This window comes from Hippocampus guttulatus, chromosome 6 (genome assembly GCF_054856545.1).
Source record: "Hippocampus guttulatus isolate MCC_2025c chromosome 6, RoL_Hgut_1.0, whole genome shotgun sequence".
In the NCBI taxonomy this organism is placed as follows: Eukaryota; Metazoa; Chordata; class Actinopteri; order Syngnathiformes; family Syngnathidae; genus Hippocampus; species Hippocampus guttulatus.
The window spans coordinates 20,355,161-20,374,069 of record NC_141266.1 but is presented as its reverse complement, the minus strand read 5'-3'; the positions used below and the strand labels follow the sequence as shown (position 1 = coordinate 20,374,069).

General features: G+C 45.2%; 2 protein-coding genes across 4 annotated transcripts; one reads left to right on the top strand and one right to left on the bottom strand.

Moving 5' to 3' along the window:
• Window positions 1-124: 124 nt before the first annotated feature.
• On the bottom strand, window positions 125-17,288 carry LOC147204040 (sodium bicarbonate cotransporter 3-like). 3 transcript variants are annotated; one of them, XR_015101077.1, is made up of 25 exons: window positions 17,114-17,288; window positions 15,905-15,980; window positions 15,692-15,829; window positions 14,957-15,095; window positions 14,668-14,828; window positions 14,123-14,311; window positions 13,499-13,611; window positions 12,752-12,909; window positions 11,874-11,961; window positions 11,661-11,807; window positions 11,160-11,263; window positions 10,386-10,560; window positions 10,148-10,281; window positions 5,577-5,822; window positions 5,184-5,292; window positions 4,921-5,082; window positions 4,600-4,713; window positions 4,010-4,171; window positions 3,291-3,542; window positions 3,154-3,222; window positions 2,781-2,954; window positions 2,589-2,717; window positions 2,436-2,527; window positions 2,110-2,215; window positions 125-1,322 (listed from the first exon to the last, which is right to left on the bottom strand). XR_015101077.1 is itself a non-coding variant. In XM_086112625.1 (25 exons), the coding sequence occupies exons 1-25, from the start codon at window positions 17,156-17,158 to the stop codon at window positions 1,271-1,273; spliced, it is 3,339 nt and encodes a 1,112-aa protein (XP_085968751.1). In that variant the 5' UTR covers window positions 17,159-17,286; the 3' UTR covers window positions 125-1,270. The 3 variants fall into 3 exon arrangements, 2 of the variants coding, with proteins under 2 accessions (XP_085968751.1, XP_085968752.1); XM_086112625.1 differs by having other exon boundaries at window positions 2,110-2,220; window positions 17,114-17,286; XM_086112626.1 differs by having other exon boundaries at window positions 2,110-2,220; window positions 13,499-13,608; window positions 17,114-17,286.
• LOC147204041 (complement C1q tumor necrosis factor-related protein 4-like) lies at window positions 7,323-9,694 on the top strand. Its single transcript, XM_086112627.1, has 8 exons — window positions 7,323-7,491; window positions 7,586-7,636; window positions 7,857-7,985; window positions 8,053-8,332; window positions 8,453-8,541; window positions 8,618-8,668; window positions 8,749-8,877; window positions 9,351-9,694. Exons 1-8 carry the CDS (start codon window positions 7,353-7,355, stop codon window positions 9,632-9,634), a joined length of 1,152 nt encoding a protein of 383 aa, XP_085968753.1. The 5' UTR covers window positions 7,323-7,352; the 3' UTR covers window positions 9,635-9,694.
• Window positions 17,289-18,909: the final 1,621 nt, after the last annotated feature.

The following is an 18,909-nucleotide window of genomic DNA, read 5'->3' as shown; positions in this document are numbered from 1 at the left end:
ATTCGGAGTCAAAATATTAAAATATAAAGCTGTTCGTATGATAGAATAGTTGTATTTAAAAAACAAAAATAATTGCTACACCTTTCGTTTGAATTATTTACGATAAGAGATTAAATCACGATGATGACTGGTGAATAATCTTTATTCTTAAAAATGAAATGTTAATTCATCAAAAAGATGTTTTGTATGGAAAATTTTCCTTGTAAAAAGGAAAACAGAGTAAACAGGAAATGACAATTTGTGCTTTCAAAGTAAAAGGCCTCACACGATTTGACAGGCACATAACCAGGAAGCCCAAATCATTCACAAATGTCAATACACGTGAATGTACATTCAACTATGTTGTACAGTATTTCACTCCAAACTTAACAAGTGATCGATTCATAATACTTATCCACGATACATAACTTGGGCCACTGAGAAAGTTTGACATGACAAAATTAACTTTACCGATGTGCAATACAATACAATACAATACATGCCATACCTGTCAACTCATACGGTTTAGCCATAGTTCATACGGATTTTGTGGTGAATCTTACGTATATGGCCGTATCGCACAAATCATACGGATTCTGAAAATTTCTGGGGGTTTTTTTCACCAACTTCAAATGATTTGGAGTTGGTGAAAAAAGTAACGCAGGAATACAACTCTGAACACAGTAATGCCACTAAGTAGAATGATGATTAGACATTAACCAGACATTGTATTATGGAGATCTACAATAAATATTGAAAATTTCGTGGGGGTTTTTTTCTGCCGTTATTTTGACATATAAAATGCTTTGGTATGTTATAAGGATTTTTTGCTCTTTATAAGGATTTTTTTGGTAGTTTATACAGGTTGGCGCTCCTAAAAGTTGACAGGTATGACATGCTGATTTATATAATAAACCCTGGAGTCATACCTGGTTATACAAATGACAAGTTTTGTAGTAAATTGTCATTTTCCCAAGTGTTGTCCTCATGAAAATAAGTAATAAATGGGATTTCTTCATACAGTAGTTATTCATACAGTATCTAGCTACACAATGTCGATGTAACCATAATGGTGAGTGGAGACAAGATAAAAGTATTTTTTGTGGAATGATACAAACACATTTCGCCATAAAATGTGAATTTAAAGAAAACAAGAAAAACTTTGGTTGTCCAGGAGAGGAGAAGTCAAGTCCTTGTTCTCTTCAGCTTTGACACAGGAGGCATTGCGACACCCTGTAGTGGTGTCGACCTCCGCCTGTGGGTTATAACGCCGTCTGGACGCCTGCGACGCTCACATTCTTGAATCTTCAAACACCACACTCACGCTGGGCACAGGCTCCTGACTGGAGGGTAGAGTAACCACAACAACATTGTCAATAACATTCTCCAGGATTCTGCGGCATCATCGATGACATCGTCCAAAACACGAGGGTCGCGAGGGGTGCTGGAGCCTATCCCAGCTGTCTTCGGGCAGTAGGCGGGGGACATGCTGAACCGGTTGCCAGCCAATCGCAGGGCACACAGAGACGAACGACCATCCGCGCTCACATTCACACCCAGGGACAATTTGGAATGTTCAAACAGCCTGCCATGCATGTTTTTGCAATGTAGGAGGAAACTGGAGTACCCGGTGGAAACCCACGCAGACACGGGGAGAACATGCAAACACCACACAGAAAGGCTGGAGCTGGGATCAAACCCTGCCGACATGCTAACCAGTCAACCACCGTCCCGCCCTTCATCCAAAACATCAATGACATAAAGTAAGCCACATTGTGTTTCATCCTCTATGCGCCGCACTTGCAAAATTTGGAGCTATCATTTGTGTTTAGGATTTTTACAGTATATAGTCCAAATTTAGAATTCCTTCAGTGTCATCCAGTGTTGTACTACGTGGAGCCGCAACATAAAGAGCAGCACTGAGGTAGAGATGCTGCGTAATTAACAGCAAGAAAAAGAGATGGATATGGCGAATGTTGACTTGTTTACAGGGGCTAAAGCTAGCTTAGTATTGCTAGCACAGCTATTATTCTTCTCTTGATCACAACTACGCACTTTCATAATTGCATGCCATCATCCATAACGTTAATGAACGCCACCATCAGTAACATCCACAGTACACAAACTGACCTGCTGCTGTTTGGCTTCAAAACTTTGTTGGTGTCCGCCGTCACGGAGAGAGACTTCCAGAAGCCAATTTTACCAATCTCACATGAGATGTTCACCTCGGATGGGTCTGTCCTACCCACGCATCCCCACACATGCACCCACGGTTAGGCGTGGGTGTGCTGATCGCACGCACGCACGCGCGCGCGCACACACACACACACACACACACACACACACACACACACACACACACACACACACACACACACACACACACACACACACACACACACACACACACACACACACACACACACACACATGCGATGTTTCTGAGGCTGATTCACCTTTGTTTCACACTTTGCATGGGGATCTTGATTGTTGGGTCATTGTCAAACGCATAGTTTTCTACTGCCCCCTCCAAATTCCACTCAGCATCCTGGGAAATGGGGCAGAAAAGGTTGCTGGACTGCGAGTGGCACATGGGCGGGCGCACTCACTTTTTTCTCCTTCTTATTATCATCCTCTTTCTTTTTCTTGCTCTCCGGTATGAGGTCGTCCAGCCAGCTCAGCTCTCGTTTGCTGAAGCCGAAGTCCAGAAGCTTCCGGATAAACACCAATGCCAGAACCTGCGGGGAGCACAGTGTGAGGTGACGGTATTCCATTGGCCCGCGACACGGCTTTTATCTCACCATCATCGGGAAAACGACTGCGACAGCGGAGGTTTTGATGAGCCACAGGGCAATCAGGCAGGAGAGCTGCACAGCGGTGAAGGCATGGACCTTCCTCAACGGCACGTAGCGAAGGTAAATAAGGTCCGGCTGATGCTTGGGCGCCATGGCGAACAGTTGGATGCGGTCAAAGAGCTGCACAAGACCAACAGGAGGGATTAGGGATGGGTTGTTATACTCTGTCGTTAACAAAAACTAATGAAAGAACTAAAATTTAAATTGAAAAATCATTTACCATGTCAAAAAAATACCTGGGCAACTCTACGCAAGGAAAGAGCAAGACAGAAGTGGTGGTGCGGTGTCAGCTCTGCGAGAGACGGACTAAGACACGCACCTGAATGCCTTTGAGTGAGGACACGCCCATGTAGAGGAAGACGCCATACAGGACGGGCATCGGGATGAACTGAGGACAAGAAAAAAACGATCATGGTAGCTGAAACCTCCAGCTCAGATGGACGGCGCACTGCTCACCTTGAGGATGGACGTCATAAAGACGGAGAAGCCCATGAGGAGGAAGATCATGAAGCCGGTGACGCGCTGCTCCCGGACGCCCAGGAACTTGGGCTGCTCGCCCGGTGCCGCGCATGTCGACTCCAGCTTCAGGCTGTTGACATGCGTGATGGAGAGAACAGTCGCCGCCACGAACCACGGCAGGCCCATGATGGAGCACACAGCTATCATCAGCGACACCAACAGCAGGTCCAGATGGTAGCCGCAGCCTTTCTGCAGGAAGCACGCGCCCACCGGGGGTTAACCGGCGGACATGCTGGCTAAGGGTTGTAAAATTTGGGGAATTTTCAAAGTTGGAAACCTGCCGTTGGAATCAACGGGAATTTATGGAAGGTTGGCCCGTAACGCATTTATCCCATTTATCATCGTCAAGAAGAATTTAACTTGGGTTCAGGATTGTCTACATAGTAGACGCATGTTGTTGATGCTTTATGATCCTCTCATATTTTAATGATCCTCTTCCATCATCTTATATAACCAGTTACAAACCTTTTTGGGTGGGTGTCAATTACTCGCAGATTCTCGCTATTTTGCAGCAAGTCTCAGTCCCAATCCCCCCACGAACGGCAGGTTCACTATATTTCCAAATTCCCGAAGCTTAATTTCCCATGGAAATTTACTGGAAGTGTTCGGCCCCCTTTGCAGCCCTAAGCGCTGGCATGGTGACGTTCGGGCCCCACCGTCAGCTTGTTTTCCTTCCTGTTGACGATGACAGCAGTGATCTGCTGGTCCATGAAGATAAGGATGGTGCAGAGCAGAGCGGGAATGCCGGCGGCCAACAGCGTCCACCAGGGATTGGGACCCAGTGGCGAGATGAGCCAACCGCGATTGGCGGAGGTGGGCTGAGACACACCGCATCACAAATGACTGATTAATAGAGTAGCAAATTTCGTGTTCTCCACGTTGTGGGTATCGGCAGCAGAATCTGCAGTTTTTTGAATGTCTCTCCTCAAAATACCTCAGCTTGGTTAACTTGCGCAACTATGCCTCCTGAAAACAAAATTTCCTACCCTTTTTTTCCCACCACGACCGTGTCCTCACAAATCAGAAAATTTGTTAGTTCTGGCATCGCACTTTTTTGGGGGGAGGACGTTAACACTGATTGTCATTTTCGCGATTGTTCATTGTTTACAGGAGTTTGGCGAAATCGTCAAAGTCGCATGATCATCCCAAGACCCGCTTTTCTCTCATATATCAATTTTTTTTTTTTTTAACATGTTAGCCAGTCACGTTAGCCACCCTGCGCCCACAGTCTGGAATTCTGCATTACCTGGAAGCGATCCGGGACACTGAGCTTGGGAGATGGAATTCCCACCAGATAATCCATCAGCACCATGAACATAATGGTCAGGAAAACGGCAAAGTCACTGATGGTCGATCGAACCTGTATGTCAAAAAACCTTTGACTATTCATTGATATAATGCCAGTGTAGATTGTCAGTCATCCAAGTCATGGTACTTTGCAAAAGTTGAATGGAGGCCACTGGACTCTTCTTGGTTGTTGAAAACATGTTACCTTTCATCCAAAAAGCCTCTTAAATTAAAAAATCTTAGCTGTAGAAGCCTGTAGATGACAGGAAGTGAAACCCACCTTGGTGGGGAAGAATCTCTTATTCTTGAAGCCTTTGAGGTAGGTAGACAATAAAAAGGTTGTGAAGAAGAGAATGATGGACCAGAACAGGACGTCGGGGACGAAGGGACCGTCGTGGCCGCAAGCCGAGCCCACGAACTCACCGCGCAAAGTCTGACAGCGCTGCGAGAGAACGAGAAAGCTCGGCTGGGGTTCTCCTTGTGTTTCCCAATTCTGCATTAAGTGCACATGTGAGATGCTCCAGAGGATTTGCGTCACCTCACCTCTACACTAAGCTGTTCCCACGGGATGCTGGCCGACGAGTTGTAGCCCCAGCGCCTCCAAATTTGACGTATCTCAGCGGAGGCGTTGGTGGGTCGAGAACATTCACACCTGCAGCCCAAGCAGAAGAAGCCAGTATGAGAACTTGCAACTGCAAAGTAGGGTAGTTGGGATAGGGTGATTATGGCCATTTATTTGATATCCTCGATATCCATTTTAAGGTTCATGTTAGGGTTGCTAAGATAATTCAGTGCATGGTAGGCGCTGTCGTAGAACAGCAGAGTCTTAGTCGTGCTTTAAATGACTAAAATCAAGCAAAACTAAAAATAACAAAATCGATAAATCTCCCCGGCCTAGGTAGGATTGCTTGTGTTGAGCTCAGGCGTCTAACTTACGTGTAGATGGTTAGATTGTCCAGGTTGTTGGCATTGTTGACTGGGTAGATGTGCCCCAGGTGCAGCAGTTTCTCCAGGGCCTCGTAGATGAAGATGAAGCAAATGAGGGCCGCGAAAGCCTCCTCGGTGAAGCGTGTGATGTAGCAAACCAGGGAGCTGGCGTCGGTCGCCACCAGCAGCAGGCACATGAAGGCAGTCCACAGCCCGATGCTGGTCCGCAGCGACAGGTAGCACAGTCCGTAGTCACTGAGGAGGATATTTGGAAGAATACCTTGTCGCCCTTTTCACACTGCACTTAGCACGCAGGGCGCTATTGCCGAACCCATTCATTGTGTATGTGGTGAGGGGCACCCCAGAATGGAGACCTGGCGGCACGGCAGGAGGACGGACGTCTGTTGCGATGGCGAGGCCCCTCAAATTTAAAAAAATATTCTAGTCTCATGAATGAGATTATACTATCCAAATTCTCGCCGAGCTAATAGTAAAGGATGCATCATTCTCCTCCTTAATATGAGCAAAGCGAGGACTTTCTTAACCCTGGAGAACCCACAGGGTCTAATTTGGCCCCTATAAATTCTGCTGCTCAAATGCTACCCTTAAATCCCAAAGGATCAAATTTGGCCCTAATCCTAAAATAGGATTAAAGCATTAAATATTTGAAAAAACATATATGTTTTGGTGTTCAGTGAACATATAGCAGTCACTTCCTGGTAGGCGAACATGTCAGCATTCCCACTAAAAGGGGGAAAAGCAGCCAAACACACAAAAATAAAAAAAAGGAAACATTTACAAACAGCTTGGAGGAGATGCTAAATGTCCAATGGAGCGCCATACACGGGCACGTACAATTGGAATCGGGATGGAAGAGGGTCTCCAAGTGATCTCAACTTTATATCATATATAACTTTATCTTCCACCATGTCAAGGACTATCAGGACACCTCTTGTGCAATGCAAATAAAGAGAATGAAGAGTCGATTAGCGGAGAATCAAGTCAGCTGTGGTCATACCCACAACGGCGCAAAACGCCATTTAAAAAAAAAAAGTACCATGCAACACCCACACATCCACCACCCGCACAGCTCTGCGAACATACAGACTTGCACTGGGCACAGAAAAAGAACCCAAGGTATTGAATGTCACTCTGGTTGTGGCTTTTGCAATTGATTTACACATCTGTAGATGATATGATGTATAAAAAAAATAAAATAATAATACTCCAACGAGATAGAGGAAAATTCAACCATGGTTGAGATCTCGAGAAAAGATCAAAATCAGAAATGAGCAAAAATAAATAAAGCAGCGAAAACTGGCACAGCAGTGACATGGAGGGACGCGAACTAGGGAGCATTAACGACGATATTCCCCATTGACTGTAACCACTTTGATTCTAAGACAAGCAATGAAAATGCAGGTCAGATGGCCTGAGTGACAGGGGCTTTTGACACAGTGTGCTGCATGCAAGTCAGAAAGTTCATTGTGTAAGTTTGTTGTTTACAATCGATGACCCTAACCTTCACCTGAAAGTTCTACATACTCAAACAACCAGTGGCAAATTTCTGATGACCTGGACCCTGACCGCATCAATACTTCCTTCCATGCAAGGTCCCGATGGCACCCTGTTTTTGTCCAGTACGTTGTTACACCATCGAAATATGATCGCAAATGTCTCTTATCAAAGTCAATATTGACGAGTCAAACATCGCAGGTGCAAAGAACCCGGGCTGTCTCCCTACAAAAGTCACCAACGCCACCATCTCAACCCTGCTCCACCATCATGTTTGTACGTGTCGCAGTTGTGTTTTTGTTAACGGTGGTGGTGGTGGTGCAGTGCAGCCCGGCTCAGTCGCTGGTCCGCCAGGCCGAGCTGGACCGCATACGGGCAGCTATGGAGGACCTCAAGTCCGAAAGACAAGGTGACGGTGACACTCACAAGTTGCTGTAGTAACACATTGCTTACTGAGTAGCCCGCACATGCTGAGCGTGACTTGTGTGTCTCTGTGGAAACAGCCATGATGCAGCGTCTGGAGAGGGCTGAGAAGGAGCTGAGCACGGTCCGAGGTGAGCCCACTTCTGAAATAAATTCGTGCTGCCTTCCCAGTACAGAGAAATTCAGATAAACAGAGTATTTGTACCGTGAGGGAAATTAAATAATGGCGCGTCAAATATAATCACTCAATATAATCACGCAAAGGGGCTTGGCCAGTGAGTCTCGGGTACTAAGCTTCACCGTCACACTGGCGTCCATAGAAACCCAAAACTTTAACCCCCACTTGAACAGAAACTCCAAAGATTGCCTTTGCTGCCTCTCTGGGGGGAAACGGCGCCCAGAAGACGACGTCCGGAAACAGAGATCTGATCTACAGGGATGTCCTAACCAATGTCGGCGGGGCTTACAACGCAGAGACGGGTAACCTTGCACTTCCACTTCCACGAGTCATCATGTTGCTCAACGACGTCGTCCGTGCTCCCTAAAGGCGAGTTCACCGCACCCATTCGCGGCGTCTACTACGTCCGCTTCACCGCCAACGCGCCCACCGACTTCACCATGAGCGCCGTAATGTACAAGAACAACGCCGAGATCCAACTCATCACCCACGAGCAGCCGTCCGGGGAAGGCAGCGACACGGCGTCCAACGGCGCCGCCCTGCTGCTGGAGAAGGGCGACAAACTGAAGATGGTGCTGTGGCACAACACGCAGATCTGGGACAACAGCAACCACCACAGCACCTTCAGCGGATTCCTGGTTTTCCCACTGTATGTAAAGCCGTTTGAGAATTTATTCGATATCTTTAAGCTCCGTGTACCGGTCGGGATTTTTGTGAAAAAAAAATAACATCCTAAAGATGAGCTGCTTTTTGCATGTTGCCTCTGAAGAACCGATGGAGCGCCGATGGAATTTGACATTGAGTCGCAGATGAAAAGCCTCCAGGCTTCGATGACACAGCTCCAAGTGGAAAACACAGGTACTTTTTAAGTTTCTTTTTTTTCCAACACATACTAGTGCTGTTTGAAGTGGAAGTAATCATTTTGTGTCGGCAGAACTCAAAGAACGAATGGAGACCACCGAAACGGAGCTGAGGAATATGAGAAGTGAGTGTTGAATACTCGGTTCATTAGGCTTTGTTAAAAAGATCCCCTAATGAGTGGTGTTTTTTGTCGCTTTGCCGTAGATGTGCCAAAGGTGGCGTTTGCGGCCTCTCTCGGGGGTAACGGCCTCCAGAAGACCACATCCGGAATGAAGAAACTCCTCTTCAAGGACGTCCTCACCAATGTTGGAGAGGCGTACAATCCGGAGACAGGTCAGCAGTCACGTCCCTCCATCTTATTCCTGGCAGCAGCCCTTGGTCAGGACGAATGGGGCATTTCTAGGGGGGGAGTTTTTCCCCCCTGAAATTTTATTCACTTCCCAACAGGCTATTTGCTTCATTTTCGCGCTCTGTCTTGTGAACATGGTCATACAGGCAAATGTAGTGCTTTGCCACCATTTTGTGGCATCTTAGTGCCAAGGAACTATATTGAAGTGAATTGAGGAGCTTCATTTTGTCAAAGCACTGCTTTTCTGCTGTCATCTCAGGCCCAAGGAACTATGTTGAGGTGTGTTGAGTTACATTTAGACAAAAGTAGTGGCTGACTGGTATAAAGAAATTCCATCGACGTGAGTTGAGGAGCATCTCTGTAGGGATTTTTTTGTGGGTGGGGGGAGCATCATCGACTAATGGACTGCCACTGATTCCGGTGAACATGTTTCCCCATGTTTGCTTACCTCCCCTAGGTTATTTCACGGCGCCCGTACGCGGCGTCTACTACATCCGCTTCACCGCCAACGCACCCACCGACTTCACCATGAGCGCCGTGCTGTATAAGAACGACGCCAGCGTGCAGCTTATCACCCACGAGCAACCGTCAGGCGAGGGCAGCGACACGGCGTCTAACGGCGCCACCCTGCTGCTGGAGAAGGGCGACAAGCTCTCGCTGCATTTGTGGCACAACACGCAGATCTGGGACAACAGCAACCACCACAGCACCTTCAGCGGATTCCTGCTCTTCACCCAGTGAGCATCACACCAGGCCTCCTTTGCAGACCCGCTAAATATGCAATAAAATTCCTGAACTTCTTGTTGTGGGAATGCTTTTGAGGATATTATTATGATTATTATCATCCCACCAAAAACTCATTACAAAGTAGTGGCGTTTGGTGAAATAGTGCAAGGGCGCTATTGCCACAAATAAACAACTAACACTGCCCTTCATGCTAACACCGCAAACATCTGACCAGGGTTTTAAATCCTGCATATAATTTTTTCAATTTTGTGGGGCCTCCTGCTCTGGATGTAATTAGGTGGCATACATAATGAAGTGACTCCTGATTTGAAAATCTTATCAAAGCAGAGGTTTCCATAAACATTACAAAGCGTTTCATCCATTACAAAACTGAAGTGAGCCAATAATCCACCTGGCAAGAAGAGAAGAGCCATCGGGATCATGTCGTCTCAAACGTGAAGGACGACAAGTGGGCAGCGGCGATTCAACCCAACTCACTTCCCAAAATGTCACACGGATCAGACTCACCAGCAGAACTTGAAGAGGATCTTCTCAAAAACCAGGACAGGCCCGGTGCTGCCCAAGATGGTGAGAGGCTGACCCGCAAACAAAGAATAGGTCACGCCCGTCAGGGATGCCCCAAACAGAGATTCAATGGCGCTCTGTAACAGACACAAAGAATGTCTCGGAATGATGATGTCACGTCTAGCTTATCCATAAGGAACCCTTGATATGGACCGCTATGTACTGCGTCTGTGGTTCTTACGATGTTTCCTTGGGTGGCTTCTCCCAGCAGGCCTCCGAAGGTGATGACGGGTGACATGCAAGCGCAGTAGAGGAAGAGGATGGATGCCAAACACTGCAGGCGGAGGCCATCTGTCAGGTCACTCAGTAGAAAAGGTGCCTTTCTCTGGATGTCCTTGAACAGACCGCCAAACAGCCTGACACACACATATGTACATTCAGAAAGCCATTTGAGTTTACTTTAAATATATTTTACATTTGAAGATAATTGCTGAAAACATATGAAAAGACTGAGTACGATGTAGTGCGAAGCTTTTTTTTTTTTTTTTTTTTGCCATTTCAATGTGGATGGTTGTTCGTCTCTGTGTGCCCTGCGATTGGCTGGCAACTGATTCAGGGTGTCCCCCGCCTACTGCCCGAAGACGGCTGGGATAGGCTCCAGCACCCCCCGCGACCCCAGTGAGGATCAAGCGGTTCGGAAAATGGATGGATGGATGTTCTCAATTTTTCGGTGGCATGGCTAACATTGGCACTTTTGGAGTGAGCATGAGTTTCCCTTCCACACAATATGCAAGTGTAAGCGCCTTTTTTCGGCTCAGCGGCCATCCAAGAATTGAGTTAATGGAATAACCGAACTGTTTTCGAGTGTAGCAAGACCTTGAGATGCAGATGGAATAAATGCTCAAAAAATGACGAGTACCTGGACCTTGAGTTGGCTCTCAAGTCTATGGGAGAAATGTTAAGACGGCTTTCTACACAAGCTAGCAAAATGTTGCTAACATCACAAAGCGCTAACCTTCCCGTCCTCCGCAACTCTGGGCCAATATCATGCTCTGCCCCCTTGATGATGTCACAGATATGGATGGAGCCATTTGGGGCAGAAGGAATCTTCCGCTTCTCCTGCAGAGACAATGTTAGAGTTGTTAGCTTTAGCATGTTACCTATTAGCCATCTAACGTACCCCAAAACTTTCATTTGAAACCCGAACAATGTTTTGAAACCTTGCTTTGAAATCAGAACTCTGGTTTAAAACCTTGACCCTTGCTTAAAATCCGAACTCTGACTTAAAGCCCTATTTAGAAGCTCTAACCCTAGCTTGGAAACATAAGACTTCTTGGACATCCTACTTTGAAACTCTAAAATGGCTTGAAACCCTCATTTGAAACCATAACACTTGTTTGAAATCTTAATTTTGTTTGAAATTCTTACTAACTCTAACCATGGTATCAAACAATACCCACATTTGTAAAACAGTTATCATTGTTAGCATTAGCATTTAGCCAGTGTGTCCACAAACCTGAGAGGGTACGTTCTTGGGCGGTTCGATGCGGATGCTGGGGTCCCACTCGCCCGGCGGGAGCACAGTCACTTGATCCAGGAACTCGTCTAGTCCTGACAGCAGGTCTTTGCGATCCTTGGCCTTGTACGCCACATCGTGGAAGATCTTGGACAGGGCCACACAAACATTTTAAAGACTGCACTTAACTCACATGAGATTCTTACCTCGCACCTCGTCTGTCATCAGTGTGGCCATGGAACGTCCGATCTCATGGTATTGCGGACCTTTTCCGAATGGACCAAGTAGAAGGAAGAGGAACCTGATTGGCGGAGGTTAAAGTGACAATTGTAGTACCTTCGAGATTTACTGGAAGCAAGTCCCAAATTCCTCCGCAAAAATCCAGCAAATTGAGTCAAATTATCACTTGGGCAAAGAAAGTCTTGAATCGTACAATCTTTGTAAGACACATAAAAAAGCGTAATTACACCAATAAAAGTTAAATGGACAATTGAGCGTATCAAATAAAAGTTATTTAGTTATTTCCAATATGGTTATCTCATATTTCTTCATAAATAGATAAAAATGGCCCATCCCCACGCCGTCTGTTATTTTTATCCATTATTAACCAATTTAAAGTGTTGAAAATAGCGTGACAACACATCTATTAACTTTCTTGAATGTGCAATTGTCTGACAAATGTGGTAAAACTCCGCCTCTTCCCTCAATGTGCAGGAGCCCTGTGGTGAAATGGTGTTACGAGTTCTATGCATTCTGCGATTAACTGGCAACCAGTTCAGGGTGTCCCCCGCCTACTGCCCGAAGACACCTGGGATAGGCTCCAGCACACCCCACAACCCTTCAGAGGATAAAGCGGATCAGAAAATGGATGAATGGATCTATTGGATTGGATTAAACTTTATTGTCAAATGTACTGTATGTGAAACATACAGCACAGATGAAATTTCTTCATTCTTATGAATTCCGATGTGAAAGATTGTGTCCTGATATGCGAGTCAAGTTGAGTTTTTCCAGATGTTTTTAAACAAGTAAGTCCTAAAATTGGCGACTTGAGTCATGTGACCTTCCACCTAGAAGGAGAGGGAGCTCACCTGGTGGGTACGGGAACTTGGGTGAGTCCGGAAAGCAGCACGGCGGGCGCCAGACGAACAAAAGCAACAATGGGCTTTTCTAGGAAGTCCACTTGCCCCACCAACACGTTGGAGGCTTCGGCACCAGGAGGAATCTTCCTCATGAAGTTCATGTCCACCTGAAGCGTACGGGACAGGCTGTAGTGAACACCCAGTGGAAACCCTGCATGTTTGCCTTTTTCCAACTTGTTTATAGATTATTTTTTAAAACTGTCTGCCCTTCTTTGGCCACAAACACTCACCTATTCGCTGTTTTTGCACTGAGGCCAAAGCTATGAAAAGTGTTGCTTTGGTGCTGCTGTACGCCATCCAAGTGACGAGAAAGTATGTTTAAGTGAGTTGAGGAGCTTAATTTTGACCATGGATGGACAAACGCACAAATGGGCCAGGCGAATAGCCACGGATAAAAAAAAATTAAAATGTGTAAAATATTTGAAGTTGTTTCTTTTAAATTTGTTAACGTTAAATGTACAGTATAAGTAAAATTGCTTATTTTGCATATACAGTGGATACTATTCGTGAGGGATAGGGACAGGGCAAATATAGTAAAGTGAGTTGAGGAGTTTCATTTCTATAAAAGTTGTGCCCCTGCCCCGCCAACTCGAGGTAATTCTAAACCTTTTCAGGTGTGGGGTGGGTGTCACTTTCTAGCTGATTGGGGGGGCGGGGGGGGGGGGGGTTCACTGAAGACGCAAAGAGGTGTTTCACCTTGCTGAAGTCCACCCTGCTGCTTTCACGACTCACTGCGGTGACGCCACCTTCCGCACCCTTGCTGGCATCCAGGTTCCCAGGAGCCGACTGAGGGGATGCCAGAAGACCTGCTGGAGCAGGAAGAGGCTTCACATCACGTTAGGTGGCCGTCATCAAGTTGCTGCCACTTCCTGTTTATTTTGATTCTTCGTACTTAACTCATTCACTCCCAAAGACGTATTTAAACGTCTTTCCAGACTTGGTCCAGAATTGGTTGGTACTGAATGAGTTAAAGGCATTTATGGCATTTCAAATCAGACAATACCATTAAGCTAGCAGACTTACCTTATGACATGTTGGTTTTTAGATATAAGAGTGTAATTCTTAATTCTGCTTTGTATTCTGGATCATTTTACAGTACACTTCAAATGGCTGTGACAAACAAATGGCTTGAAGACAGCAGACTTTGCTCTTATTTGGAGAACGATGCCAGCGAGAGAGTCTTTTTTTTTTCATTTCCTCTGTGATTTTATACGACTGTCTCCCATTTTTGGGCAGCTTCAGAATGAGAACAGGTGCTGTGGAATACTTTTTAAAAAGTCTTTTAAAAAAAGGTTAATCAACTGTATTACAGCCACTCACTATTTTGTCCCAGCAGATGAGGGTCAGAATACTTCTTGCCGATGTCAGCGAGGGATCGCACTAGTGGGATGCGCTTGCTCAGCCTCTTCTGGTTCTGATGGTGGTGGCGCTTCAAGATGGCTTCCCTCACCTTGTCTTCGACATGCTGGTCCAGCTGACCGGACGCCAGCATGCTGTCAATCACCATGTCTGAAAAATATCATACGTTGTTCTTCAATCTTTCTAACCAGCAACTAGTGGGTTGTGATGTGAGGCAACGGAGGAAAAACATTTTAGAGCAGCACGTTGCCGGTGGGATTTTTTTCCAGTCACCGGAGGCTTAGGGTGGATATATTTTTGCTATTCAAACACGTAGTTATGCGTTGGCATATGAAAGATGCTACCCAAAGTAGCATCCATTTTTCCATGTTGTAGTTGAGGTACTTGATTGGCAGTTGACAGTTGGTGAGTTGGATGTGATTTCATTGCATTACCGTCGTACAGCATAATGAGAGTGTGGGTACTTCTGCCACTTCCGTGTGCGGGTGTCGCGACGGCGTGCTGACCTGCGATCTGCTCAATGCTGTTGGCGCGCATGTCGAGGACCACGGTGCCGTTCATGATGCACGAGCGCAGCTCAAACAGACTGTGCAGTGACAGGGTGGCCACATAAGGTTTACTCCAACGCTCGCCGCCGTCCTCCACATCCTCCTCAAACTTCAACCACCTGCCCGCCCGCATGCGCACACACACACACACACACACGCACGCACTCATTACACAAACCCATGCTATAGGAGAAGCCTCATTCAAGATGGCACGCAGCAATAGAAAGCGGCGTTGCTGCATTCTTGCCTTGCCGTCTCTTTCCATTCCAAGACTTCTCCATCCCTGAAAGCCAGCTCGTCCAGCTCAGTGAAGAGTTGGTGAGGGACATGCTCTTCGTCGTCATCCTCCATGCCTAAGATGAACTGTACCCTCTGTGAGGGCGTATCTAGTTTTTTTTGTATCCACATCACACACACCAAAGAAAAAAAAAAACGACAATTAGTCGTGTCAATCTCATTTTTTTTGTCATGGCCCACATTGTTGGCCCGGTTTCCATCTAAGGGCCAATATGATTGTGAAATCTAATGAATGTTACACCTCTACGTACATCAAATGATGGATAACTAGTCTTGAAATCAGAAGTCAAGGATCATGGTTTGTTCAATGATTGATGAAGTTATGGTCCAAAAAAAAAAAAAAAAGAACCCTGCTTGCAACATCACTACGTTATTTATTACAGATGACGATTTGAAAATGTGGTTGAGGTGTTAGCTCGAGTCACGGAACTTGCTTTTGCGGGCCACACAAAATGATGTGGTGGGCCAGATTTGGCCACCGCACCTTGAACTTGACACCTGTGTCTTGCACAAGAAACATACACACACACCATAAAAATTCAATCACCACCCCCCCAAAAAAAACCTCACACAAAACACAACAAAACAAAAACAAATGCGGGAATAAATGCTGTCATTCATTTTCATGTTAGCAAAGGGGGAGTTTCTTTTGAAAAAAATATTTGCTAATATCGTCTAGGCCTACCATAAGAAGGCGAGTCGGAGGCATCCTCATGCGGGCGAGGCTGCTTCCGCCGCTCATGTCTGTGCCCTCGGTGGCGGTGGCGCCGTCGGTTCTCTCGACCCAAAGGCACGTGGATGCCGACGTACAACGCCCTGTGACCTGACCCCCAAACATGCCTGACGTGTCAAAATGGTATACTTCGTCCTTCATGAGAACAACACACCCGTCACTCACTCTCCAGCTCCTCCGCCTCAAAATTGGTGTAAAGTGTGGAGCTTGTATTTCCTCGGTCCAGCACTGCATCCTCCAGCTGCAAACATGCACACACACAAACACACTCAATGATTATACAATGAGGATCAAGTTGAGGAGTTTAAAAAAAAGCCTTTTGTTTTCTTTTCTGAAAGAGGCTTTTTCTGTGAAACCAGTCCATGCATGATGCAAAAAAGATGCAGGTGTAAATGATGGACAACACAAATTGTTCTGTGAGGGCTGAATGGGAGGAACTCATAAACAACAGCAGTGGTTGAAAAGAGAAGAAAAGCAACATCCGTCACGTTGGATAGTATCACGGCATCATCACAGCGACCACCTCAGCCGCCACACTTCAAAGCCTGGACCTTGACCACCCGTGATGAGACCGACAGGATGTCAGGAACTTGTGAGGAACGTTGAACTCTTTCTAGGCTCCTTTAATGATCCCACAGGCAAAGGATGGTGACAAACTTTTTCCATTAGACAGCATTATGAATAAATAAAGCTCAACATAGCACATTTCCGTGTTTGTATTTATTTATTTTTTATTTTTAGTTAAGTATATCAGTTAAATCTGTACTGCTACTCTTGCAAGTTTTTTTTACACAAGTACAGTAGTTGTACTTATACTTAAGTACAGTGCATAAATACGTTTGTCATCTTTGCTATTCAATGATGTCTGATGGTTAAAGTCCCTACCAACGTCCATTCAATAATTTCTGTAACAGACTTATGCATCAGCAAAACCAAACGATGAAAATGACCGCTTGGTGACGATGTAATACCAAAAGTAAGGTTGATGTGATGCAAGCCGAATGTCAAATGAGTGAGTACAGATGTCGTTTGCGTTCTTACAAGACACGCCAATTTCGAGTCGATGCCGTTTTTTTAGGTTTTAGAAGTTGCAGTTCTCTGGTAGGACTTCGGAACTACGTGGATGCGCGCGAGGCGAGTTCACTTCCTGGAAACAAAGTAAACTTGTCGTACAGTAGACATTTGTTGTTTAAAGTTAACTAGTATCAAGCGTCTCTTTACAAACATTCTCCTCTCTACACACACGAACTTCGTAGAAGCTTTAGTGAGGGACACTTGAGTACAAGTGCCACCGACTTTGGCGCATCTTCGACGGGATGAGAGTAGCTAGCCGCCGCCAGGCTAGCAAGAAAATAACAGCAACTACTAACTTACTGATGTCAACAGTGGCCTCATCTGCTCGCTCACGTCTTGTGCCATTTTCAAATTCCACTCTGGGGACGTTCAAGGCTGGTGAAGAAAGGTCCACAAGTTGTACCTTCTCTCCTCCGCCGCCTCATATCGTACTGTAATAACACCAGCTTCAAGAAACGCCCCCTGGTTCGAGTCTCTCTGCACCACTCACAGCAAATAATGCAACGAAAAGGTCTCATCGTGATGGGCGAAAGAAGGAGACGCAAATGAAATCATTACTGAGCCATCCGTCCATTTTGTTTTCTTTTGTAATGTTCAAGGTGTTCATAGTAAATGAAAACTAATAACAAAAACTAAAATTGAGAAAACATTTTTGCTAATAAAATTAAAAAGAAAATGTTTTGAAAAAAACCCAAAACGAACTGAAATTACAGATAACGTTTAGAAACTAATTAAAACTAGAGTGAAAATATACTTGTTTTCATTTTTGTCAATAATTATCATAAATGAGGCCTCGGAAACGCAGGTTAAAAAGCTATTCGAGAATTGTTCCACAATACAGGACATAGTCACCTATTTTTCATCTTTCACTCGATAGATACTCCATATATAAAAAAAAAAAAAGCTAATGCTAAATTTGAAAAAAAAAAAAACTAAAACAAAGCATCAAAAAATAAAAACTATAAAATCAGCTCTAAAAACTAAATAAAACTAACTGCCGGTCAGGGCACACACAATCATGGGAAGCAAACCCCACATGAGCACTGGGAAAACAGGTGATCAAAGCCAAAAAGGAAAGCTGGTGCCCAGATTCAAACCCAGAACCTCAGAACTGTGAGACAGACTTGCTAACCGGCAAACCGGTGTGCTGCCTTATTCATCCAATCACCCTATAATTAGCAATGACAAAGATGTCATTAAATCTTGAATGTACAACCCCCCAAAGCCCTAAAATCAACAATCGTTGATGTGATGTCAGTGACGGATGCAGTTTGGCTTTTTGAAGACCTTATCTGTGATTAGCACCTTCATATTGGTGCTTGCCCTCCCGCCATGCTGATGATATCTCTACACACGCGCCATTGTTGTGTGTACAAAGCTGCTTTACAACCACTCACACTTCATTATAGCACCGCAGCGCAGCATACAATGACCGGCTCGGCTTCAAAGATCAAGTCTCGCAAGCGCCGAGATGTGACCTCTAGTTTGACTCTAAACCTACTCTGTATGACTATGTGTGTATAAAGCTACATTAAATAATAATATTACATTCACTATAAATTCATTCAATTTGACTGAAAGTGTTTTGAGCATCAAAAGAGCTTTAAAGGTGATCTTTGCGCATCAAAACGAGCCTTGACTGTTGTGTTGGAAAGTGTTTTGAAGAGTCAGCTCAACGCCATGTAAATGTCCTGCTTTGACTGACAAATGTACACTTCTGTGTATTTTTTGTTTGTTGGCAAGAACTACACAAACGTTTGAAAGTGGAAGCAAGCACGACAAAAGAGAAGGTAAGATCACAATATGTCTTTTGATACATTTTAAACAGGAAGTGTGACAGGAATCAGCCTATCAACTTATATTTAAGGGGATATATAACGATTTAATGAATACAGCACTGTGAAGCAGTAATTTGCATGTCTGGCTCTCAGGTTTGAGGTCCATGGTTTGATTCTCGGCTCTGGCATTGCTGTGTAGAATTAGTACCGGTATGTTCTTTCTGGTGTGAGTTGTTAGCATATTAGCTTCACTGAAGTCAAAGGGACCAGTTTGGACCACACATACCTAAAATCCTTGTATAGTTGATTAGACATTTG